We start from the raw sequence: 26,478 nt of genomic DNA, 5'->3' as shown, positions 1-26,478 counted from the left end.
AACCATCAACTTTCTTATGGAGACAGAGGGCTAAAATGATGAAAATAATCTTTCTTTAATCCCTCCCCCCTTGAACTATAACTTTGAGGAGTCAAATTTGTCAAGGCAACTATTTAATAACTATCTTTATATAACCACAAGCAAGCTGTAATTCCCGTGAAAACGAAAACAGAGCTGACACAACACTGGTGCTGTGTATGCCCACAGCAAACACAAGGACCTGTCGGGCTGGTTAAGTCAATTATTATCAACTTATGAAGAAAACACAATACTTTCTCAGGCAGAACCAATTTCACCAAGGAGGTCATTATCATAATCATAATCGTTACCTTCACAATCCACAGAAAATTTATAAAGCAGCCATCATAAACTAAAATCTCAATTAATCAATAGCCAATTAACAAAATCCAATACTCTTTTTTTTTTCACCCAAAACATTTTACAAGAAAACATGATGAAATAACAGAGTGGTTTAAATGCCAGAAAATGTAAGCATCATGAGAACAAAATACCTCTTTTATTCACTACTACATGTCCAGTGACCAGAACTAGGAATATTTTTCAAACAAAATGTAAAGAATTAATTATAGCTATAAAATCGTATATATTATTACCCTGGAGCCTTGCAAGACCCTACATCATGAAAGAAAGTTTTCTTTAAAATCAAGATGTTATACTAATCAAGGGTAAGAACAGACTTTCCATGATGGCTGGAGGCCTTAATGTGTTGTTATCCTTCCCACTTTCTCCATTGATTCAGAAAGTTTTCAGAATTCTAATAATTGACCATAAAATTTATTAAACTCTAATTAACTAAAAGTTTCCTTTTCTTTTATGATAGAGAACCTCATCCTGTCTGTTTCACAATGGAATTTCTCAGGAAATACCTATTGGTAAGAGGTGTTTCTAGAAAGTCTAACTTAGGAGTCCATTTTCCATAAATCTGTTGTGATTTCACCATCCATTATACGTATTGACTATATTTTTAAATCATTCCTTTGGCCATAAGCATTTACTTCCTTGTACACATGTCTATGTTTGCATGAGAATGTACCACTTTCCCACTGTTCTCTAAGCTTCAAAAGGGCAGAGAACTTTCTTTTTCCTCTTTATATACCCTGGGACAAAGCAAATACAGACTTTTGATGGGAATAATAAAGGTAAGTAAACACATAGAGAGGCAAATAAATATTTAGAACCCAGCACTTGAGGTGCCTTAGATTCTAATTACACAAATTTTCAGTCACAATAAGCATTTGAGATTTAGGATAATTTTTTTCCTGCCTTTCTTACAAATCTATACCTTATTCCAAAAGGAACACATTAAAGTGATGATATTTTTACTTGCAAACAATGTGCAGATAACATAATCTAATCTGTTTTTAATTAATGTTTTTGCTTCTCAACATTTGTTGAGCAAGTGTTATGTAAATAACAGCACTATTTGCTTGCTCATGAAGGAGAGAAAGAAATGTTGATTAAGACAGGCTTTGAGGCCTAGAGAAGTTAATAAGAGGATGCTGTAGGTAATAAAAATCCAACATGACAACTTTGTGTGACAATTTTTTTCCACTCTGTAGAGGTGGGAGACTCACATAAAGCTTTCCAAAGCAGGAAATATGTAACTGGATTTTCAAGGATGAATAGGAGTTTTCCAGGCAATAGAGGAAATGAGTATTTTCAGCAGAGGAAAGAGCACGGGAAAAAAGCAGAGAATGAAGAAAAGAGTAAATATTTCTGATGGCTGGAATTGGGATGCCTGGGTATTTATGGTTCCCCCTCACCAGTCACACAGTATGAAGCACTTATCATCAACACACTGACCCATAATTTTATTTATTATATTAATAAATAATCTAATCATAATATTACGATCCATTTATATCAGTGTCTTTCCCACCAGACTTGAGAGCAGGTACCAATAGGCTCTGATTTTTATGTCTCCGGCACCTTACGTAGTCTCTGGCTCATAATAAACAACCAAAAACATGTTTTGTTTTACTTTTGTTATTTATTTTATTCCACAAACACTACTGTCAAAAAAATAAATGTCCTGCATGCCATCATTTTAATGACTGCATTTAAATACCTATTCCTATCAGTAAAATGTGGACATTTATTATTCCCAGTTGCTGTTAGAGCAATTTATCAAGTTCCCAAGAAAACAACGTGTTTTGTTTTTGTTTTTTTAAACTATTATTTATTTAAGTGTGTTTTTCCAGGACCCATCAGCTTCAAGTCACATACGGTAGTTGTTTCAATCTAGTTGTGGAGGGCGAGGCTCACAGTGGCCCATCTGAGGATCAAATTGCCAACGTGTTGTTAAGAGCATCACGTGCTAACCAACTGAGCTAACCGGTCGTCCCCAAAACAATATGTTTTGAAAGAGATTTTTACTAAGTTTATCACATATGCTTAAAATATTTAAAAAATTTTAATCACATGACAAGGAATGTATCCTCATTTATTGACAGCTTTTAAAAATCTACTTTGTAAGTCGTAATAATTTTCGTTAAATAAGCTATGCATATTTCTTGTTAAATGTATTCTATATATTTAAGTTTTTTAATTTATAAATAAGATCTGTTTTTATTATATTGCTTAACTAGTCATTAGTGGTTTATAGGAGAGCTATTAATTTATGTATTTATTTTGTAGCCTATCATCTTATTGAACTTACTAGTTTTAATAGTTTTAAATTAATCTATTTGGGTTTTCTGGGTAGACAATTGTATTATCCATAGGTAATAATAATTTTATTTCTTCAAAACATATATCTTATTTCTTTTTTTGTCTTATTGTATTGATAGTTGTTAAAGAACAATGTTTAACAGATATTCTATCAGCACTCCTTGTCATGTTTCAGTTGCTAGAATTTCTCCTATTTTTGTACATTGATTTCAGATAAATTTTCTTTATTGTATTAAGGAAGTTTTATTACTAACTTCTTATTTCATCAAAAATATATGTTGAATTTTATCTGTTACTTTTTCATCAATTAAAACTATATGAATCGTTAAAGCTAAGTTGATTTATCCTTTTTGTACATTTGAGAAATGTACAAAAGATTTGTACATTTGAGAACCATTAAGTGTAATTATAAACACTTTTCCCACACTAGAGAGCACCTATATTAGAAAAATATTGGCACAATGGTTATCTGCTGATGGGAAACTACAATATATTTCCCTTTAAGGAGATGTAAGAAAGTACCAGCTGTGGAAAGTTTGGTTAGTGACATAGCTAAAACTTACACTATGGCAGGCCAATTCCCACATACTCTTATCAGAGGTGAAAGGCTCTGGCTTTATGTGGATTTCTTCCTTTGATCTATTCATGAGACACAGTAGGAACAAAGCAAAGTTTTTGCCTAAGACAATGCCTCTAGTAGGTACTAAATATATATGTGGTGATTAAATTAATAAGTAAATATTTAAGGTACATGGCTTTTTCTGGAGGTAGTTCTTGGACCATTTTCAATATCTGTGATTTCATTCTTTTTTAATCAATTTAATTTTTCTTTATTAATTTAAATTTAGACAGTTTATCTGTAGAAAGTTATCTATTTTATCCAGACTACATATTAACTTCACAGCTTAAAAACTTACCTCCATGAAAAATAGAAAGATCCGCAATAGCTGTTTTGCTGTTATCTTCAATTAAGGAGTTATTTGACGTTGTTTTTCTCTCCCTTCGTGTGTGTATATATATGTATACACACACACACACACACACACACACACATATATAGAAATATATATATATATTTCTAAGGGGTAAGTTCTTTAATTTAAACTTTACTTATTAATTTCTAACTTTATTTGATTCTGGCCAGAGAATTCAGCCTGTGTACTTTTTTGCCTTATTGAGATTATTTTTGTAATAAACATTATAAATATTCCAAGAGTAGAGGAAAGATGGTGTATTCTCTATGGGATATAGAGTGCAATCAATAACTGTTAGGATTTTTATTTACACCCTGATGCTTCACCACCCACATCATCTTTTGTCTGCCTGCCTGATCTAACAATGACATGATTGAGTGATACTTATGGAAAGAATGCTAGGGGAAAGAATAAATGCAGGAGAACAAATTGATTAAGGGGTATGTAAACAAAAAAGGTCAAAATGTAAAAAATCAATTTAAGACATCTTTATTGAGAGGAACATTTTAAAACCTTGGTTTAATGATGTCTAACTTTCTAATGTAGAATGAAATCACAGATACTGAAAATCCTTTAATCCTGGCACAACAAAAATGATACAGTAGTTTTTAAATTTATAAAAATAAAACATGCCAGTAATTATAACAGTTTTTCAAAATCTAATTAAAATACATACATGTCTATCATGGAGAATTAAAAGAAGGAAAGGTGATTTAAATTCTGACTCTGTTACATAATGGTAATATGTTGCCGTGAGGGAACAACTTAACCTCTTTGGACCAATTAATTCATTTCTAAAAGGGGGTGTCAGGTTATAATAATCTTATAAAGCATTATTAAGAAGTTCTCAATGAGTTAGAGCTTATATTTTCAGGAGTTAATTTTTTATTAAGATTTGTATGGCTTAGATGGTCTTCTATCTTCAAATATTTTAAAGAGGAAGAAAACCTAGTATCTGATACTTCCTTTAGGGAAAGATACATCTGCCAAAGTTATTGTTTTTGACTTATAAAAATGCATTTGAAATTTGCAAAAAGCAGGTAGTATTTACTATGTTGCTACATTCAGATTAGCAGAATCATATTGCCGGGCCTTTATTTATTGTGATTTTTAACTAACATTGTATTTTAGCAGAATATTCACTTATCTGTCAAAATACAAAGAAGTTTATAAAAATACAAACAAACATCAGCTGTAACTATAAAGCATATAAAATGGAAAACAAAACAAAGGTTTATGCTTTAATAAATCCAAACAGAGCTGTAAGCATATGTAAAATACAACTGTAATTACCAAGAGGTTCTTACCTTCGGTTGCTTAAGCAATATGTCTGTGTCTTCTGAAAATGGAAGTCAGTAGTGTATCCAAAACAAACAGGGATGTAGTGTAAATCTTGACATTGTCAAAATCCAGGTCCTAATTTTTAATAATAATAAATATATTGATTTTTTCCCTTTCTTTAAATATGGGCAAATGGTTGGTTTTCTTAATTATTCCCAGGGAAAACACAGTTCTGTGGTATTGACAAGGGAGGATTTTCACGAGTCAGTATTAGATTTGCGGATTTATGTACGGATGAAAATAACAGCAACCAAATCACCGTTATCCTTTGTTAGACCCCAAGCTTATTAATATGTATAGGAAGTTAGAGATAATAGGTGGTTGCACAGAACAACACCTCTTAACAAATTTGAAATTAAATTAACCAAAGGTAATATTGCCTGATGAATTTTATTAAAGTTATACTATCAATTCACCCATGGTTACAATCTTGAAAGAATTTTCTAGGTTTTTACAATGTGTAATTAAAATTTTAAATACAATGTCACCACACTAAAAACTATTAAAACATAAGTAGGGTGCACTTTTGTATTCATTGATCTGATTATTGTGTACTTTGTGGAAGAATTGCATGTTTGAAACACATCTGGTCAAGAAATACAAAGGATGAGTCTGAGCTTGCCTAAAAGAATAATTCAGACTCTTGATGTGTAAAAATCACTGATGGGCCAGTTAATTTCTAAATATTATTCTAATGACCTAACAGTAAATTTCCCAAGAATTTTTAATGCAACATTTGACAGTTTACATATCCACAAAACTTTTCCTCATGACTGAAAATCAGATGTCATGAAATAATTCTATTTCCATTTAGCAAAACTGCCTTCATTTCAATCTATCAGCTCCAAAAATATATCATTCTTTCTCCAGTACTGGCAGTATTTGTCCTGCTGAATAATTAGCCATTAAACAAACCAGTAACATTTATTGCCTCAGTTAAATGGCTTTAGCTCCCAGTGGGGCTAAAAGGCAATCAGAGGAGGAGCTACCCCAGGAAGCCTAGAAAGAGAATTAGCAGAGTACTGAGTACTTTGGGGAAATTGAGTTTTGAGTTATAGAATTTTAAAAATAATATATTTCTAATATAAAATATTCTTCATGAAATTTGGATAATACGTAAAGGAAGAAAATACCACAAACATTGTTAAAATTCTGGGATAGTTGATATTAACATTTTGGTTTACACTCATATAGATATTTTAATAAAATTACTTTTATTTTATTTAATATTATGTTATTAGCATTTTTATATTACTAAATATCTATCTGAAGCATCCTTTTTAAGAATGCATAACATTCTATCATATTCCATTATTCCATAAATTATTTATTGCTTTCCCTATCATTGAACATTTTTCCTCTGGCCTATCATATTTCAAAATGAATGTTCTCAATCTTAATGAAATGAAATGTACATTTTCTCATGGTTTACTTGCTATCTGAAACGTTCTTATATGATTTAATGAATTAAATAAAATAATCAGAGCAATGATTCTAATAAACCTTTCTTCTGCTTGCCAATTTAACTCCTGGTTGACATCATGAAACTTCACAGAATTTGTCATTATAAAACAGCTCTTCCTCTGTGAATAGCCCTCTCTCTCTCTCTGTCTTTCTCTCTCTCTGTCTTTCTCTCTCTCTCATACACACACACACAATTCTTTACCTCTTTGGAATGACTCATTTGTTTTGTTTCAAATGCACTTTCCTTTACCAGCTCTCACAATTTCTCCATGCACCTTTCCAATGCCAAAATTATAATTAATGGTGAACTAAGTATTCTTCATTCTTGAGAGGATACTTATTAGTTGTGTAGTCTTAAGAAAAGGACTTAACCTTTCTGAGCTTCAATTTCCTTATCAGTAAAATGGAAATAGAATACCTACCTCGTTATTTTTTTGAGGATAAATGGAGCAAGATTATAGCATATCACACACTGTTGGTATATGAGAGGACACTTAATAAATGTACTCTCTTTTCCTTTTCCTTTTTTCTAAGCTCTGGACAGTACCTAAATCAGAGCTTTGCAGAATATTGCTTAGGCTCCCCTGTACTCAGTATGTTGCAATGAAACTTTTGATAACCAGGTACAGGTGGCTATTAAATAACTAGCTTATGTAAAGTTACAGAACCATATTTACACATACCTGTTTCTAAATAATTTATTATATAATTCTAGTAAAGTATGACCAAATGACATAATTGGTAAGTCATTTCCATTTTTTAAATGAAAATCTGTGTTTTATTTGTGCAGCATGCGTAATAATATAAAGTAATAACACTATCGTAAGGACATGGAATTTGTTCAAGTGTTTGTTCATCCATTCAACATATAATTTCTGAGCACCACACTATGCTGCGTACTGTTCTAAGGTTGGGATCACAGGTTTAGCTCTTTCCCTAGAGACTGTACAGAGGAGGAAACAGGCTAGAGAAGAGATGCTTTCAATACAGCGTACTCAAGAGCTGAGGAAGCACATACAGGAGTTCTAAGATTTGGGGAGGAAAGAAACTCAACTAGAAGACTCCTGGAGGAAAATTAGCTCTTTGCTAAAATTAAAGGTAAGTAGGAATGTTGTTTTCATACATAAAACATACATACTAGGATATTTTATGATTTATCCAAGTTTAAAAGAGTAAAAGTGTGTTTTGTTTTGGTTTTGTTTGTTCTCCCCTCTTAACAGTGAAGAGCTTAATCCCGTCTATCTGAATGGATTTCTTTTCCGGGGACCTGCAGTAACCTTGACTAATGGGAAGAACATAACCACACTGGATTATCTATTTAGTAGGCTACTTTTAGTCTGGCTCCCAGTCTTGCTTTGTCAGCTCCTTCTAAATCTTTATAATCCTGTTTACACTGCCTCTCACTATAGATGCTCATTTGCATGACATTGACTTTCGTATTTTCATTTCAAAAATTATGTGATTTGAGATATTTTGGCTCTTGGCCCTAAATTATTAAATATTTGATCATCTGTCTTCCAACACACCAAAACCTTCAGCCAGCATGATGATGTCTCCACAGGATTTATAACCATAATAATTAAATGCCACATAATTAATTATTTAATTGTTTAATGTCTCCCCATGTAAGAACTGTAAACTCCATCAGGGCAGAGGCTGTGTGTTGTTCATTACTGTATCTGTAATGTGTAGTGCAATGCCATGCACAGTCATTTGTTCAACAAATATTTATTAAGTGCCAGGCTCTCTTCTAAGCACTGGGGAAATCAATAGTAAACAAAACTAAGATCCTGCCCTAATGGGGTAGGAAAGACAAACAACTCAGTAAACAGAAGAAGTCAGGTGGTGACTAGTAACATGATAAAGAAAGCAAGCAAAGGAATAGAAAATGGAGTGAGGATGGGGCAGGACTGTTTTAGGTGAGGTATTTAGGGAAAGCCTTTTCTAGCAGAGACAAAGCTAGCCATGCCCACTTTGGAGGAAGATCCTGTCTGGCAAAAAAGCATGTGCAAAGCCTAAGGTAGGACTGTGCTTGGAGCAGTTAAAGAACAGCAAGGAGGCCAAGAGGGTAAGTTAGAGGAAGCAAGGGAAGCATGACCTTAGGAGTAAAGGTCATGTAGAGAACAGTTAGGAGGCTATTGTAGTAATTCAGTGGGAGATGACACTAGTTCAGACCAGGATGACAGAAGTGGAGCTGGTGAGAAGAGAATATATTTTTAAGACAGAGGCAGTAAGATTTGCCAATTGATCAGATGTGGGATGCAAGTGAAAGAGTGGGGTCAAAGATGACTTTAGATTTTTTGACCTAAGCAATTAAAGAAGCAGTTGCACCTTCCTGAAATAAGAAGAACAGGCTGGGAGTAGAGGGACATTAGAAGTTCTATTTGGAAAATACGGATTTGCATGTCGGTGCCTCAGTAATATTCATAGAAATAAATAGATGAAAAGTTGACATATTTTCTTGTACTTTATTAATCAGGATTCAACCAGAGGAAATGAAGGCTGTATAGTTCAGAGAGTAGCAATGTTCATAAAGAGATAAACAGTAGAAATGCCTTCCACCACCCTTTGAGGGCAAAGGTTCTCATATAAATTCCACTGGCAGAGTTTGGGTATCCATGATCCCATGATATTATAGCATAATTTGGTACCTACATGAAAATGTGTTTTCTGAGATAACCCATGATTTCCAACAATTTGCCTCCTATGTGTCAATATGTGTGCTAATATGTGTCAATATATTCATTTAATGTACATTTATTAAGTACTTGTTAACTCTTTGTTGTTCTGTGAACTCAATTAGAGTCCAAAATACATAAAATGTGCAAGACTGATAAAATGCTATTGTTCTTATTCAGTTAAAAAACATGGATATTGTTACATGCTAGTCAATGGGCTAGGAAGCATATATAAGATTACCCATTAGAAAAGACAGTTTACTCAATAGTCAGGAATCTCAGCTTTGAACATTATCTACACTTTGGTTCAAATCCCAGTTCTTCCACTTGCTAGCTGTGTTACCTAGGGCAAGTTATGTAAGTTCTCTATTTTTCAGTAAATGATATATTTATTGTGGTAAACTGTCTTCCACAAATGAGATGCTCAATATATGGATAGATTTCTGCTAAAAAGCAAACCACCTTTGACTATAATTTAGCTTCTCAGGTAAATTTGTTCACAGAGAGGAAACTCACTAATTACAGAACATAAGCATCCAATCTATGAAACCAGACCCACTGAATGAATAAATGAAATAGAATTTTAGAGCCTATACAGTAACAATCCTACCACTAGGACTTGTGTACATGCCAAGTTACCATCAATCTATGATAACTGAAATTATTATGCAATTTAAAATAAATAAAATATTTATTATTATGTCTTAATTTAACTGACCTTGAAAACTGATAGAATTTTGATTAACCCTTTTACAAATCTAGGAGAAGCTGAGTAACAGTATTACCACTTAATGTTAATAGCTGCTTGGAATACTGGAAATTTAATAGACTTTGGAGTTAGACTAAGGCAGAATTGCATCCTAGCTTTGCCAATTACCAACAGCATTGTGGTCTTGGACAAATTATTTAACTTTCCTAAGCCTCTGTTTTTCTCATCAGTGTTATGTGGGGGGGTTCTTTTTATCAGGTTATGGTAATGAGAGGTAATCTACATAAAACTGTTCCCACAGTGTCTGGAACAAATCAGGTCCTCATTTATGGTAACTATTAAGATTATTATTATTTTACTGAGAGACAGTTCCTGGAGCTTACTATTAACTAATTAATAATTCACTGTTAGATTATCAAATTTCTAGTTAAACAACATAATTAAATACAGAAGGGCTCAAAAGGATACAGAGGAGGGAAGGAATCTATCATGAAGCAGTAGATGGTTGTATCTGATAATTTTAAGTCTTTTAGATAAACATATAGCATATCACTGCCAGGGAACTAAATGTTAAGTAATTACTAGAGTTCACACGGAGCTTGGAGAGTCAAGTTCCAAACTGTCAGAGTAGAGTGATCTCATTGAAGACACAGGCACTAGCAGAGTACACAGAGTGTACACAGAGTACACAGAAAAGCCACATTTTTAGGAGTATGGCTAAACTAGATCTAGGGTAAAGAATATTCTCAATATACCATATAAATCTTAAAACAAGGTTGTCAAGAACCTTACCTCCCTTTCTCTCATTTAGGGAGGCAACAAAATCCAAAATCTTCACAATGTAACCACATAATGTCTGGCACTCAGTCAGAAATTACTAGACACACAAAGAAGCAGGAAAATGTGATCTATAATCAGGATAAAAATCAGTAAATAAAATCCTTATTATAAATATACTCAAGAATTCAAAAAATACATAATGAATAAAGAAATATTAAAGATATGAAAAAGTAACAAATAGATCTTCTAGAAATTAAAAGGAAACTGAAATGACAAATTTACCACATATCTATTCAGAGGAATAGATAATATAGAAGATAACATCAGTAAACTTGAAGACATAGCAATCAAAGCTGTCTAAACTGAAGTAAGAGTTAAAACATCAGAGCCTTGGTAACTCATGAGACTATGTTAAACAGTTCACATATGTAATCAGTGTCCTAGAAGGGAGGAGGTACAAACAAATATTTGAAGAAATCATGGCCAACAATGTTCTAAATTAATGAAAAGTACTCACCCACATACTCAATAATCTCAAATGAACCCACACAGAATAAACATAAAGAAAATCACACCAAGACAAATAAATGCCCAATTATTGAAAATAACTGGTAAAAAAAAATATTTAAATAGCTAGAGGGTGAAAATAGAAACATTACATATCATGGGGAAAAACTAAATGTATAGTCACAGCCTTCTAATAGAAACAATGTAAACTAAAAGGCAATGGAACAATATCCTTAAAGTGCTAAAAGAAAAGAAATACTGTCAATTTATGCTTGTATACCAAGGAAAAATAGCTTTCAAAACTAAAGACTTTTTTTTTCAGACAAACAAAATGGAGAGGACCTATTGCCAGGAAATCCACACTATAAGAAATGTTAAAGAAACTTCTTCAATATTTAATATTTAACCACATCAATAATTACAAAGCAAATATCACACTAAATGAGCTAACTAATAGCAGAGATTGACCCCTTGGTTAAAAAAGTAAAATGTGAGAGGGATCCAGTCAAAATGGCAGTGCAGGTAAATGCTGTGCTTACCTCCTCTCACCACATCAAAATTACAACTAAACTACAAAACAACCATCAGTGAGAATCACCTGAAATCTTGCTGAACTGAAGCCCTACAACCAAGGACATACAAAAAAAAGGACATACATAAAAGAAGCCAACTCAACACTGGTAAGAGGGGCAGAGATGAGGAATGGGTTGGTCCCATGCCCACGTGTGACCATTAAAAATCGAGAGGGATATGTCAGCTGCAGAGGTTTCCCCCTACAACAGGAGCCAGGAGTCCCAGGCCTTCCCTATCTCAGAATTCTGGTGCTGAGGAGAGAAGTCCTCATGATTTCTGGTTGTAAGAACCAATGAAGATTGTGGCTGAGTGAGACAGAGGGCTGGAGTCCCAGGTGCTCCTCTTCAAGGGACCATGCACGGACTTACTCACCTATGAGATCACTGGTTCGGAGCTCCAGGGCTGGGGCAGCAGCTGGAAAGGTGGCAGGGACAGACAAGAGGTGGGAGGGGAGTCAGTTCTCTAGCTTCAGGATGAGGACTGGAGGGGCAGCTTTCTCCTAGATGGAGGAACTGGTGGAGACCATTGTTTCTTTGTTGAGCCCACCCTCTTCCTGGTGTGCAGACACAGGTAGCCACCATATCTGAATCTCCACCAAGCTGGCTAACACTGATCATTTGCCACACCTAGATGATTCTGAGACCATGCCCCACCCAATTTTCAGGCACACCCAAGCTACTTCCCGTGTCTTTTTCCTACAAACCACTGGCTTTGGCTCATGCTGCAGACTTTCCTAGGGTCTGTCAAATGTTTGCAGAACCCAGACAAACAGCATCTGGCTTGAATTTGTCCCATACCACTGGCTGAGCAGCACTAAGCCTGGCACTAGTGGCAGTCAGCCTTGATTCATGGCTTGGCCTCTGGAGGCACTTCTAAACACCACAGATTGCTTTCTGGCTCCTGTAGGGTCAGTCCCTATACCACAACTTCTCCACTGTAGTCATGGCCAGCACTTACAACCAATGAGCCCCAGGGTCAATCCCTCCCACTGATGTGGAAATAGCAACCAAGGCTTAACCACAAGAGGAGGGCACACACAAGCCACACAAGAGATACACCTATAGTGTGCAGCTCTGGTGACCTGGGAGACTGCATCACTAAGACCGACAGCACACCTACTACATAAGGCCACTGTACTGTATTATTCTATGTACCTAATACATAGAAACAAACACAGGGAGGCAGCCAAAATGGGGAGACAAAGAAACATGTCCAAAATAAAAGGACAGAACAAAGCTCCAGAGAAAGAACTAAGTGAAACGGAGATAAGCAACCTATCAGATGCAGAGTTCCAAACACTGATTATAAGGACGCTCAATGATCTCAGGGAGAACTTTAAAAAAGAGGTAGGAAACATAAAAATGGAGATAGAAAACAAAAAAGAACCAGTCAGAAATAAAGAATAATATAATGGAAATGAAGACTATATTAGAAGGAATCAACAGTAGATTAGATGAAGCAGAGGATCCAATCAGCGATTTAGAAGATAAGGTAGCAGAAAACACCCAATCAGAACAGCAAAAAGAAAAAAGAATCCAAAAAAAATGAGGAGAGTGTAAGGGGCCTCTGGGACAACAAGTGTACCAACATTTGCATTATAGGGGTACCAGAAGGAGAAGAGAGAGAGCAAGAAATTGAAAACCTATTTGAAGAAATAATGATGAGAAACTTCCCTTACCTGGTGAAGGAAATAGATATGCAAGCCCAGAAAGTGCAGAGAGTCCCAAAGAAGATGAACCCACACCAAGACACATTATAATTAAAGGCCTACACCAAGACACATCATAATTAAAATGCCAAAGGTTAAAGACAAAGAGAGAATCTTAAAAGCAGCAAGAGAAAAGCAGTTTGTTACCTACAAGAGAGCTCCCATAAAACTACCAGCTGATTTCTCAACAGAAACTTTGCAGGCCAGAAGGGATTGGCAAGAAATATTCAAAGTGATGAAAAGCAAGAATGTACAACCAAGATTACTCTACCCAGCAAAGCTATTATGTCATTTAGAATCGAAGGGTATATACAGAGCTTCCCAGACAAGAAAAAGCTAAAGGAGTTCATCACCACCAAACCAGTATTACAAGAAATCTTAGAAAGACTTCTTTAAGATGGAAAAAAAATAAAAAATAAAAAATATAAATAATAAAATGGCAAAAACTATATACCTATCAACAATTACTTTCAATGTAAATGGAGAATTAAATTAGAAATCAATAACAGAAGGATATCTGGAAAATCTCCAAATATTTGGAAATCAAGTAACACATTCCTAAATAATCCATGAGCCAAAAAAAATCACAAAGAAAATTTTAAAATATTTTGAACTAAATAATAAAAACAAAACATCAAATTTTGTGGGATACTTCTAGAGCAGTATTTGAAGGCAAATGTTAGCTTTAAATCCTTGTATTAGAAGGAATAAAGGTTTAAAATCAATTATCTATGTTTCCACATTAGAAAGTAGGAGAAGAAAAGCAAATTAAACTCAATGTTGAGGTGTGTTCTAAAATTATGGTGAATGTTTAAATAAGAAAAATTTACTACAGTAAAAGACACATTGCCATTAATACTCCCCCTTTCTTCGAACACACTTATCCCATCATTCTTTGCCACTTTCTGAAGCAGTTCTGGAAGTTTTCTTTCGTAAGTGTCTTTACTTCATCCTCCATCATGACAACACTCCATGTCACACATTACTTCTGACATAGCGATTTCTGTCAAATAAAAACAATACAGTGTGTCCTCATCCATCTTATTCACTGGATCTGGCACCATGTGACTTCTGGTTCTTCCCCAAAGTCAAAACTATCATGAAAGGAAAACATTTTGAATCGGTCAGGACATCAACACAGTCACGACAGTGCAACTAAAGACACTCACAAAAGAGGATTTCCAGAACTGCTTCAGAAAGCGACAAGAACCATGGGATAATTGTGTTCAAAACAAAGAGCAATATAGTGGTGGGGATTAATGGCAATGTGTCTTTTACTGTAATAATTTTTTCTTATTTAAACATTCACCACATTTTGTGATCACACCTTATAAAAGGAAGGAAATAAAAATAGCAGAAGTCAATGACATTTTTAAAATCAGTAAAGAAAATTAATAAAGGTAAGAGTTGGTTCTTAGAAAGATGAATAAAACTTATAACCTCATAGCTAGACTGAGAAAAAAAATAAGGAATCACAAATTTCCCACAGTAGACTTGGCACAATGCTAGGCAGGACTGTAACTTCTGCAAATAGTCTCGCCGCCCCCCCCCCCCAAGAACCAGCACTTGTGCCTAGTCACTTCATCCCCTGCCTCAGACCTCTCTACAATCTAGCAACTGAAGGGTTAAAGCCTCACACAATAAGGACCCTCTCAGACCCCTACCCTGCTCAAAGAACCTGTGGCCTTGTCCCTTGAGGCTTTGAGGCTCTATTGATTGTTTATTATTTTGACCATCACTATGGGTCTAGGTGACCTGGCATAAAGACCAATAAAACAGAAGCTGACATTTTTAAAGGATGTCCTTTATTATCACAGCTTAAGTTTTGAGGCAGAAACGTAATATTCCCAGAGTCATGGAGTGGGTTAGTTGGAAGATTTTGAATCTCTTCTTTGGTTAGATAAACACTATGCTTTTTGTTGGGAATAAAAATCTCCAAAATTAACATCACTCACGACAGCCTATGGTGCTATAATGGTACACTATCCAAAGTCATCTAGAAACAGACAGTGAAGGAAAATACATAATAAAGTTCGCTAAGCAACATTTAAACTGGGAAAACAATGTTCTTAAATAAGTTTAAATATTTTTGTGTGCTTTTATTTCCAGAACTCAAAACAAGAATTACAACAAAGTGCCTCCTACCTAAAATAGAATTGAATAAGAAACTGGAATTTGATTTTTGTTAAAAAATTCTCTCAAAGGAACACTTTTAGTTTTTGGTGTTTTTTTTAAATTCAATTAAGTTTTTTAAAATATCCGATTAGCAAATGGGTTAAGGGCACAGATTCTGAAGCCAGGCTTCCTTAGTTAGCACCCCAGCTACTAGCTGTGTGTCCACAGGCAAGCTGCTTAACCTCTATGTGCCTGCCTCCCTTTCCTCATCTGTAAAGCAGGGATTAATAATAATACCTATTATGATGATTTAAAAAGCTAGTATTTATAAAGTGCTTTGAATAGTGCTTGCCCACATAAATACTATTTAAGTGTCAGTTAAATAAATAAGTAATAAATAATACTTTAGATCACGTTTTCTATCATCACCAATCTTTGATAAAGGCAAAATTTTCAAATCTCATGTCCAAACGAAATGCTGAAATAGAAATCTAAGTTTTAAGGCTTGTTATCCAAATTTGGCATAAATTGCCTTTCCTTCCAACCTTCACCTATTTCCCTCCCCATGCTATTCCTTCACCAAGTCATCTACATGGGAACGTGTGTGTCTTGTACTGTGTTGACTGATTTTTCTTAACTCTTTTCTCATCGGCAGAAGAACAAGAAAAGCAAGATTGAGGCCTCTGCTATGAAACTCTTAGGTAATAAAGTTAACAGCACTGTTCATGACTGCCTAGACCAAAGGCAAGGTGAGAAGACCGTATGTCCTTTGGTGAAGTTGGCACTTCATTTCAATGGTAAGGGCTTTAGCAGAAATTGTACGCATTTCGTGTTGCATAATGAACTGCTACCAAGCCTTCCATTAACTAGTTGGTTAAGTTACTTAACCTCACTTTTTGCCTGGTTTACAAATGATCCCTCATCTGTAAACTAGCGGTTAATAGACTATGTTGAGAGAGATAATAAATTTATACATATAAAGTGCCTACATATGCATGGTAAAGCAAGAACATCATACATGTGAGCTATTAGTATTTTGTAAGAATAAGTCGTTTCAGTTTGAGCATAGCTTTTCCTCTAGGGTTTATTGCAAATAACTACATGCTTAAGAAAAAGTGGGGTGGGGGCGTGAGTTTGAAGCAGAGCGACCGTGGGAGGAGCTGATAATAGTGCAAAAGGGCAAAGTCTATTCTAAAGCCACCAGAATAAACTTTAGTATGGTAATCAGAGCAGAATACCAGCAGAATACCACCAACTTCCATACAAAGCCGCTCAACATCCGAAGCCGAGCCCTCAGAATCCAGCAGCAGGAGTCCTTTCGACCCGGGCGAGCCAGAAGGGAGACTCAGCACAGCTTTACTCCACTAAATGCCCCGAGAGTTGGCTCGGCGGTCTCCACAGTCGGAGAGACGCCTTTACCCTGGGGGGGCAGGGGACGGGGTGTCTGTGCTGCACTGAGCGGCTTCAGCAGCCGTCTCGAAGGGGCAGTTAGAGATCCCGCCAGTCACACAACAGACCACTAGCTGCCGCCACCACGTTGGCACTAAGAATTTAGCATTCAACCCTGGAGCTCGTGGGCGTGGCTCGCGCGAGGCCCCACCCAACCATCCCCATTGGCTGAGGCTGTCAGGGGCGGGGTCAGCGCCCCCAGATCGGGGACCGCGTAGCCCAGCCGGAATTCCGATCCATGGAGTGGAGGAGAAGCCCAGGTGGGTGAGGAGCGAGCGCTGGTGTTCCGAAAGCCCTGTCTGGGGGCCATGGGGGGAGAGGTGAGGCTGCCGCCCGGAGAGCCCTGCCGAGAAGGTGAGTTCTGCCCTGAGCCGGGGGACCTGGCGTCTGGGTGGCGAAGAGACCGGGTGGATCCCGGGTGCTTGTGGAGATGAGAAAGGGATACATCGACTCTGAACGCATTCATTCAAGCATTTATTCATTCATTCAAGCAGTCAGCCAGCCAGGCAACAACTATTTATTGTTGGTGCCTACAATATGCCAGACTCTGGGAAAGCGTGAGTCAGTCGAACAAGACGTAAGTGGCTCTCGTTCTGGTCCCGAAGGCATATCCATGTAAATTACAGCCTGCTGAGTCTGGTGACCGGGATATTCGGGATGCTGTGGGAAGACTCCCAAGTCGTGTCTGAGATAGACGCTCCCACTGACTCAGACTCGCTTCCAGAGTCTGCGGTCGACGTCACCCAGTGGGCAGAGGGCGTGCCCGGGGACCCGGCCAGAGTGCCGTGTTGTGCCCTGCGCTGGCTCCGTGAGGGTCAGACACTGTGGAAGGTCAGGCGCCCTGGACCGCGGGGGAGCGCACTGGGCTTGCCTGGGCTGCCCATATCCATCCTCTTCGAGATGAAAACGTCCCCTGCCCACTAGCCTCGGTCTGACTCGTTGTGCAGTCACTTCTTGGCTGCTTAAAGCAAAAGCCCGACCAACAGGAAAGGGGAACAGGGCGCAGTCATTTGTGGATTCCTCACTGCTTGCTGGGCTGGGGTTTCAGCCCCCACCCTAGTCCAGTATTTGCTACAACAGTGGCAGGCTTTCGAGTCAGTAGGCGCCCGTGAGACCGGATGAAAGTACAGACCAGGACACCGAAGTGGGGGAGAAGGATGCGACAGAAGGGTGTGTATCAACCGAAATGACGGTTTTTACAATGTCAAGGGAAAGTTGATTTTTAATTTACCTGATGACGTAAAGATGGAGAGGACAGTGAGGGGCGTGACAAAAACTATACCTTTACAAAGTAGCTGGCAACTTCCCCAGTTTTCTGTCGTGGCCCCTCCAGTTTATTACTTGATGCGGCAAGTTAAAAAGGGAAAGAAAAAAAAAAAGAACAGCAGTGAACTAGTCAAAAGTCAAAACTATGGCTATGCCGAATCAAAACTATGGCGAGAGAAGAGAGAAGAGACACAAAGAAAGAGAAAATGCCTGAACAACTCACAAACTCTTCAAAAGCTGAGATTTTAGAAGTGGTTACTAAGGCAACTGGATCTAGATTTCCTAGATAGTGAGGTTGTGTGACCTTTGTCTAAATAATTCCTAAACCAGTAAGTCAGACTGTTACTAACCCATCACCCCTTGTTTATCCAACTGTAAGGAGGGTGTGTGAGTTACACCAACTTGTTTGAACTTCCCAATGTTTATCCTGCTTTGGTAATACATTTAGTCCCAAGAAGAAATATTCAAGCTCAACGCTTAATAACTGTGATTGATTGTGGTAATTGTGTGGGAGACTGATGGGAAAGACTTGAGAGAACTCATAATCCACATTATCAGTAGTGGTGGGAAGAGATTAGGCTTTGGTATTAGACAGTCTTCTCAGCTGTGATTTAGCCTCTTTGAGTTTTTCTTTGTCCATAAACTGAGAATAATTCCTATAGTTTACAGTTGTGAGGAAAAGATGCAGGTGGGATTATATACGAAGCACACAGTTCAGAGCCTGACATGGAGTAAAGTCTCAATTTTTCATTTTCCATTCATTCGAATAGCAAGAGATCCATGTGCCAGGCATTGGCCGAGGGACTAGTATGGAGGAATTTGCCAGGATAGTCTGGTCCTAAACTCTAGGACAATGTTCCTGCTCCCATGCAGCTTACTATCTAGATGACAGATAATATGCAAGAAACAAATGAATAAAAAAGGGAAAGAGTGGTTAAGTGCCATGTGTCATGTATTGAGAGAGGTGTCATGTTCAGACTCCACACTCAGGAAGGCCCCTTAGAGAACGTAACACATAAGCTGAGACCCAACGGACAAGGAGTCCATCATGAGATCTTAGCACAGAGCATTGCAGTTGGACTTCCATGAAGAAAAAGTTAACCCCATACTGTGGTTTTTATTTTTAAAACCATAGATGCTTCTAAAGGCTTTCTCATCCAAAATTATCTCAAAAAATAACTTTAAACATATATGAAAAGTATTTTTTTAATTTAGTTTTTTTAATATTATGTCACCTATTCTACAGATCTTAATTTGAGTTCAACAGCCAATAGCTTTATTAACATGAAAATATAATTCCATGAAAATACAGTGTAAGAAATATACCGATCACCTGTGAATCACCAACTGCATGAATATTATGTGCCACGGGACACAAAGGACAGAAAGACTAGGCTGTCTTTCTGTCTTTCTGTAAGGAGGACAAACATGTATATTCCAGTACATCTTCTGGAGAATTCTCACCTGGTTTACAGGAGGGAGAGTAAATTTGGAGGTGGAAAGAGATGGTTTTCAAAGTTTTCTTTGAGTGAGCCACTGTCCCAGGGTGCAGCCAGATAGCAGAGTGAAAAATGACATAGGTAGAATTGAGTCCTGATTCAGCCTGTCTTCATGGTTTTGAAAGAAGAAAAGGAACTTAATTTAGAGAACTGGCTGTACCTCTCTTGTACTGATTAAGACACGTCCCATATTCATGTATATAATATCCTTAAATTTTCAAAACAGGTTCACATACAAATGTATCAGTTTACTCTCACACATACTAAATTCTGTGAGTTTTATTAGGTACCCATTATTTCCTTTTTACAGATATAGAAAACAAGACACAGAGAATTGAATAAAGTTTCATGTGATCCAAGCAGGCACAAAATTATTTGGGCCCTTGTTTTTTCTGTAGCTCTGACTACAGAGCTCTGGCTCCTTGGATACAATGTATACATTTTGATGATTCTGAGATTTTACTCTTATGAAACATCCATATCGTAAACATTTCTCAAAATTCCACAAAATAAACACAATTTTTACTATCAGGACAAGCTGCATTTTCTGTGTAAAATATAGCTGCTGTACTAGAAAAGATTTCCTCCAGATTTTTACTAGAAGTTTAAAAGCACAAGTGTTTTGTCCAGCCTTCCACAGATTTCCTACGTGCTGAAATTCAGAAGTGTTTAAAGGTAGTGAAAAATCTCCACTAAAGGCTGTTCAGAAAACAATATGCTATTAAACGTTTAGTTTAATATTTCATATGAACTATACACAATTGTTTTTAAAAACCTTGATATAAATGAATGCTTATTGAGATATTCTTTAGGTTTCCTTCCTGCATCTTCATTCTTTAAACATTTTTTAAATTTCAAGGGGATTTTTATCTTAACAATTTAGTAACTTGAGTAATACACAGATAGTAAAGTGTGCAAACAGCAGTTTATGTAGGAAATTTGATGGCTAACAGTCTTAAAGTTCTTGGCTTCTAAACACACTGATAGGAGGAAGATCTTGTTTAGAGATACAGATTTTCAACTTTAAAAAAAAAAAAGCATCTTTTCCATTTTATTTTGTTTAATTGAAATAATGGGCTTCTTCCCCAGCCCTATCAGGGTTGATACGTAAATATACTACGATTTGATTTTCAAATTTGCTCAAAATTATTTCTCGTTCTTATTCTGCTCCAAATTTGCTCTAAGGTATTTTGCATTCCTACTCTGCTCCCCTTATTCCTCTTCATTTGTCCCTTCTCTCACTAACATCATCAGCTTTGTGAGAACCGAGACCTGTTCAGCTGCCTTGTTCACTATCTGGCCAGCTCTGAGAACAGGCCTGGCACCTAGGAAGTGCTCAGTAAGAATTTGCTGCATGTTGAATAAATGAATACCTAACATGGTGCCTTGCATGGTAGGTGAGCAACAACTATTTTGTTGAATGAATTAATGAAATAGCTATACGGATATACAATGCTGTCATAAAACCATAATTAAACTGTAACAGGAAGTTTGTTTGATTGGCAGTTTTAAATAGGGCACTATGATGGAACATGACTGAGACTTCCTTTGGATTGGAAAGGCAGAGAAGGCTTTTCTAAGGAGGTGATCCTTTAAATGAGATCTCAGTGATGAGAAGGAACTAGCTGTGCCAGCCACTATTCACTCTACTACTCAGGCTAAGTAAGGGCAAGAACTTAGTCTACGAAAGAGAAAAAACAGTAGTAGGAAATGAAGTTACAGAGATAGCTGGAAGCAGAATCCTGTAGGCCCTTTTAAACTTTGCTGGGAATTTTAGATGTTTTCTGAATAAGAACGGAAGTCATCGTAGAATTTTGGAAGGAGAAATGACAAGATTAGACCTACTTATCTAACGGCTCATTTTATCTGGTCCTGTGCTTTCTTGTCTCACCCCAGCCAGCTTGACTGATTGCAGTTCCTTCTACCCCTCAAGCAAATTCCCACCTCAGAATTTTTGCATTTACAAGTAGCTGAGAGTTTTTTTCCATTTTATGTTGTTTTTTTAAAAAGTATTAGTTTATGCTGCTTTTACTGCTGTCCATGGCACTCAGAATATTATGTAGTTATTAGCTCACTTGTTTATCTTACTTCTCTTCATTAGAATGAATGTGAGAAAGCAAGACTTTTCTTTTGTTCACTGTTGTATCCCCAGCTTTTAGAAAATACCTAACATATAATAGATACTCAATAAATATTTGTTGAATCAATAAGGAAAAGACTAGTGTTGTTTCAGAGAATGAGAGAGAAAAAGAGAGAGAGAAATGTAATATAATGTCAGAAGTATACAAGCTTCAAAGCATGCAAAGCTTTAAAAAAACTCCAGGATTAGGAATTTAGATTTTGTTATAATTGCAATAAAAATACATGGGAGGGATTAAGCAGGGGAGTGACATGATCTGATTCATCCTGGTTGATATCGTAAGGGACAGAAATTCTTTCGTTTGCTAATATGAATAAGCAAGTGTATCAGTCAGCTATTGCTACATGGCACTCAGTGGCTACAAACAACAGTTGTGTCTTGCTTATGTGTCCGTACTTCAGCTGACTGATTTAGACTGGATTCACCTGGTGTCTGTGTCAGGCTACATGGCCACCTCAGTTTGGCTCCTTTTTGTAGGATGAGGCCAGATCTGCTCCATGTTTTCTATTCTGGGGCCACGGCTGATGGGGCAGCAGCTCTTCAGGGAAGCACTATTCCTGACAAGCACAGAGGTGCAAGAGAGTAAACCTAACACATGAGTGCATTTGGACCCTCCGTCATACCACTTTGGCCAATGTCCCGTTGGCTACAACTCACTTCCATTCCAATATCAGGGGAGGAATACTCTGCCCACATTGTGAGGGTAAGGGAGTGAATATTTGCTTAATAATAATCCAAACTAACACACAGACTAGACAGCGAGACAGTGATTTTAATAATAACTAATTATCAAACTATATATCAAACTATATATCAAAACTATATATCAAACTATATGTCAAACTATATAATAACTAATTATCAAACTAATAATATCTTGCAGTGATTAAAAATGGAATTTCATACAATCACTGACTTCTTAGAAACCAGATATCCTACTCCATGGAATAAACTGACCAATTTAAATTATTAGTCTCTATAATTAAATTGCACTTGAAAAAAATTATTCAAAGCATTTCATCTTTGTATAAACATTAATAATAATTTTCAGCTGGCTTTGTTTGTACTTTACGTTTTTACTTTTCTGAAATAGAAGGAATACTAGCCTGAGAATTGGCTTTTTTGGCACTGATTTTGGCAGTCACATGGATTTGGCAAATCACTTAATTTGTTGGCATCAGTTTCTTTAAAATGTCTTCCAACTACAAGTGCCTATGAGTTTAGAGCTGGTCCACCAGCAACTTTTATGAGCCAACCAAGATTGTCAGTAAATTACTCTGGGAAGAAAGATAGCTTATAATCAAAGCCACCAACTTATAGAAGGAATCTCACAGCCATCAAGTCACACTCCCTCATTTTTGAGATGAAGAAACTGAAGCCAAGAGTGATTACTTGACTTGCCCATGATAATGGATAGTTAGTAATAGAGCTTAAGGGAAAAAGCATGTAGTCGAATAGGAAATATAACATTTATTAAAAATTTTTAAGTTGTATGTATGCAATTAAACATTCACACCTATACATAGAAAATATGTATTAAGGTGAACCATATGAAACTGTTATTTTTGTAGGGTCAAAAATTGTCAGATATATATTACCTATGGTTCAACATAATTGAGAATTATTAGCAGTACTGTTTGTAAAAGCAAAAACACTGTAAAATACCCAAATGTCCACCAACTATAAAATAGAAAATTAATATATAGAACAGTGGGGAAAAAAAACAAACCCTGTAGCCACATGCATCTACATTGATAAATCTCAAAAACAAACAAGTCCCAAAGAATATACACTGTATAATTACAATTTCATATGTACAACACGAGACAAAACTAAATAATTTATTACATGAAGATATAATCATATAAGGGAAATTTTTTTTTTTAAAGGAATGGCAAGTAGAAGATCAGGATAGTCGTTACCTCTGAGGGGTAATGTTTTATTTCTTAAATTGGGTGGTTGATTCATTGATGTGTTGAATTGTTTGTCTTTATAACTGACACATATTTCCTGAATATTAATTGTTCAATATTTGGAAAAATAAATAATAACAACATTGAAGATGTAATGTAGCTGCCTGCTGGCAGAAGTATAAATTGGTATAATGAAAAATAATGAATGTAATAGATTTTCTATGTTGAATGACGTCTGGGTTAAGTTCCTGGTATAATTACATTGCTCACTCCAATTTTAAAAAGTCAACTGATTTTGAGATCTGATTCCTCTGAAACACTCCACGAAGTCCCTGCCCACACATTCTACGTCACCCATCTCTCCCCTTCAGTCTTTCACTCCACACCCACTAACTCACGATTCACTCCCTCACTCCCTCCTTCAACCATATCTGCTAGGCTCTCTCCTTAGCATGCACCCAAAACATGAAACAATTTAAGTTCTAAGATCAGTAACTAAACAAGGTTTTTATTATTTTTCCTGCCATAAAACTTGGGGCATTAATGTCCGCCTCTCACAATGAGAACTTACAAAAATGCAACAAAGATTATTTGCTCTCCCTGATCCTCTGCCCCCACACCCCCTAAAATGTCGGAAACCTTCTGCTATGTCAACAGCTTACAAAGAATATTGTTTCAGTGGAATGAGATCCACCCACACTGTTTTCAAAGATGAAATTTTGGAATGGTTATGTTAACTACATAGTAAGCGACACTCATACAGCCATGGAATTCACTGGAAAGCCTAGTCAGATGTTTTCTCTGGAATCAACGTAATCAAAATGGTTACCATAAAAATTGCGGTCCATTCTTAGGGTTTAGATGAGATGAATAGTGCCCAGAACAAGATTGTTAAGGGGTAGCTTATTTTAAAATATACTGCAATTCTTACTAAAACAACCTGACTAGAAAATTCCTCAATGTTATAGAATATCCCTGAAATCATATAATTCTCCTTGGAATATTAGAAGTTCTCTCAGAGTTTATCCTGTATATCTCTGAATGAAAATTGGTTCATTTTCAAGTAATAGAGATAAATGAAATAATAATCATGAAAAGCTTAAATTCAATTATTTTACCTTTTTCTGGACCTGAACTTTATGGTTGTTTCTAAACTTTATATGTGGTAAAATTCAAATGACTTCATAATGTTTTGCCAGGGAAGCATAGGTCCAATTAGTAAAGATTTATTGCTAAGACATCTTTTGGTCAAACCGTCTTTTGTTGTTTTGTTTTGTTTTGTTTTAGTTTTGTTATGCCTTCTTAAGATTTTTGAGAGGTAAAACTGATTTTTTTCGTTGAATTCTAACATTATACCTGATTGATTTTTCTTTGCCCTTTTTTGTTTAGGGTAATTCATAATGGGAAAATATGCCTTTTAAAATGAAAAAACATTGAGAAAACAGTCAGAAAACCTAGGCACAATGTCACTTGTTGACAGCTTTTCAAGTGGAGAACAGATAACAAAAAGTTTCTTATATAGGGTAAAATGTTTTCATTTTGTGTTGTAGTGTTTGGTCTCAAAATTCCAAGGTACTTATAATGGGCCTGGTTCAGTGAATTTACATGCTTATTTGTATCCTATTCATTCTAAAAAAAAGAAAACAAAACACAAAAAAACAGCCTACTGATGGTTAATTCATTTTTCTATTAGATTATTAGATTCGGTTTTATTTAGGAGAAGGTAGATTATAGACCTGAAAAATCATTCTCTTCGAGGAAAGTGGTATAGAAAAGTAAACCCACTTTTAAACACATTTTCTGAAGTATACAATTCTTACCCCACCAAATGGGTTAAATTTCCTATAACATGGTGATTTCGAGACCAGTGGGGTTGCTGTGCTCTTTTCCTACATTCAGGTGTCACAGACACTGTTTTCCAGGAGACAGACTGGTAAGAAGGAGTGAAGTGGATGAGGGGGGCCTGTGATGAATTGCTGAACACAAGCCAGGTCTAAACAGCTACTCGCTGCTCCAGCAGGTTATTATTTTTCTGGAACAAAGAACCGAGTATTGCCAAGAGTTTGCAATTTATGAGGAATCCAGACTTTCATGCAAAAATCTCTCATATTTAAATGATGACAACTAAACAAATTTTTAAAAAAAATTTTTAAGAAGGTGTGAGCCAAACTCAACATGTTCACAGGACCGCCTGCTGGGGACTTCTCTTCATGCAGTGAAAATCAGTGTTTCAGTACCATCCACTCACTCAAGTTCTTTTACTTGCAGAAAGGGAGTAAACATGAATGCATCTCCCTTTCATTTGTTGATGTTTCCTTCTTTCCTTTTTTCCAGGCTACATGCTGTCTCTGGTCTGTCCGAACTCCTCCCAGGCTTGGTGTGAGATCACAAATGTGTCACAGGTGCTGGCTTCTGTTCTCCACAGGGACCCGAATTCCAACCTAACCAACCTGAGCCTTTCTGCAAATGTAGAAAACAAATACAGTCTTTATGTGGGCCTGGTACTGGCAGTAAGTTCCAGTATTTTTATTGGCTCCAGTTTCATCCTGAAAAAGAAGGGCCTCTTGCAACTGGCCAACAAGGGCGCTACTAGAGCTGGTAAGAAATGGATGCAATTAACAAATTCAAGTTTCTAACTGCAGAAATAACCCTACTGTAAAATCATAATGCT

The 26,478-nt window shown here is 36.3% G+C and overlaps 1 protein-coding gene across 2 annotated transcripts in view; it reads left to right on the top strand.

Moving 5' to 3' along the window:
• Positions 1-7,404: 7,404 nt before the first annotated feature.
• NIPAL1 (NIPA like domain containing 1) overlaps positions 7,405-26,478 on the top strand; it is a 30,889-nt gene continuing 11,815 nt past the window's right edge. The window contains exons 1-3 of one of the 2 annotated variants that reach the window (XM_081047846.1): positions 7,405-7,568; positions 16,196-16,337; positions 26,142-26,405. In XM_081047846.1, coding sequence (XP_080903972.1) covers positions 16,229-16,337; positions 26,142-26,405 — 373 coding nt within the window. In that variant the 5' untranslated portion in view covers positions 7,405-7,568; positions 16,196-16,228. Of the gene's footprint in view, positions 7,569-16,195; positions 16,338-17,224; positions 17,344-26,141; positions 26,406-26,478 lie in introns of those variants that run through there. The other variant, XM_081047847.1, reaches the window with a different exon arrangement.

Source organism: Rhinolophus hipposideros (assembly GCF_964194185.1).
Source record: "Rhinolophus hipposideros genome assembly, chromosome: 1".
NCBI classification, from domain to species: domain Eukaryota; kingdom Metazoa; phylum Chordata; class Mammalia; order Chiroptera; family Rhinolophidae; genus Rhinolophus; species Rhinolophus hipposideros.
This window is presented reverse-complemented; position numbering and strand designations above follow the sequence as displayed.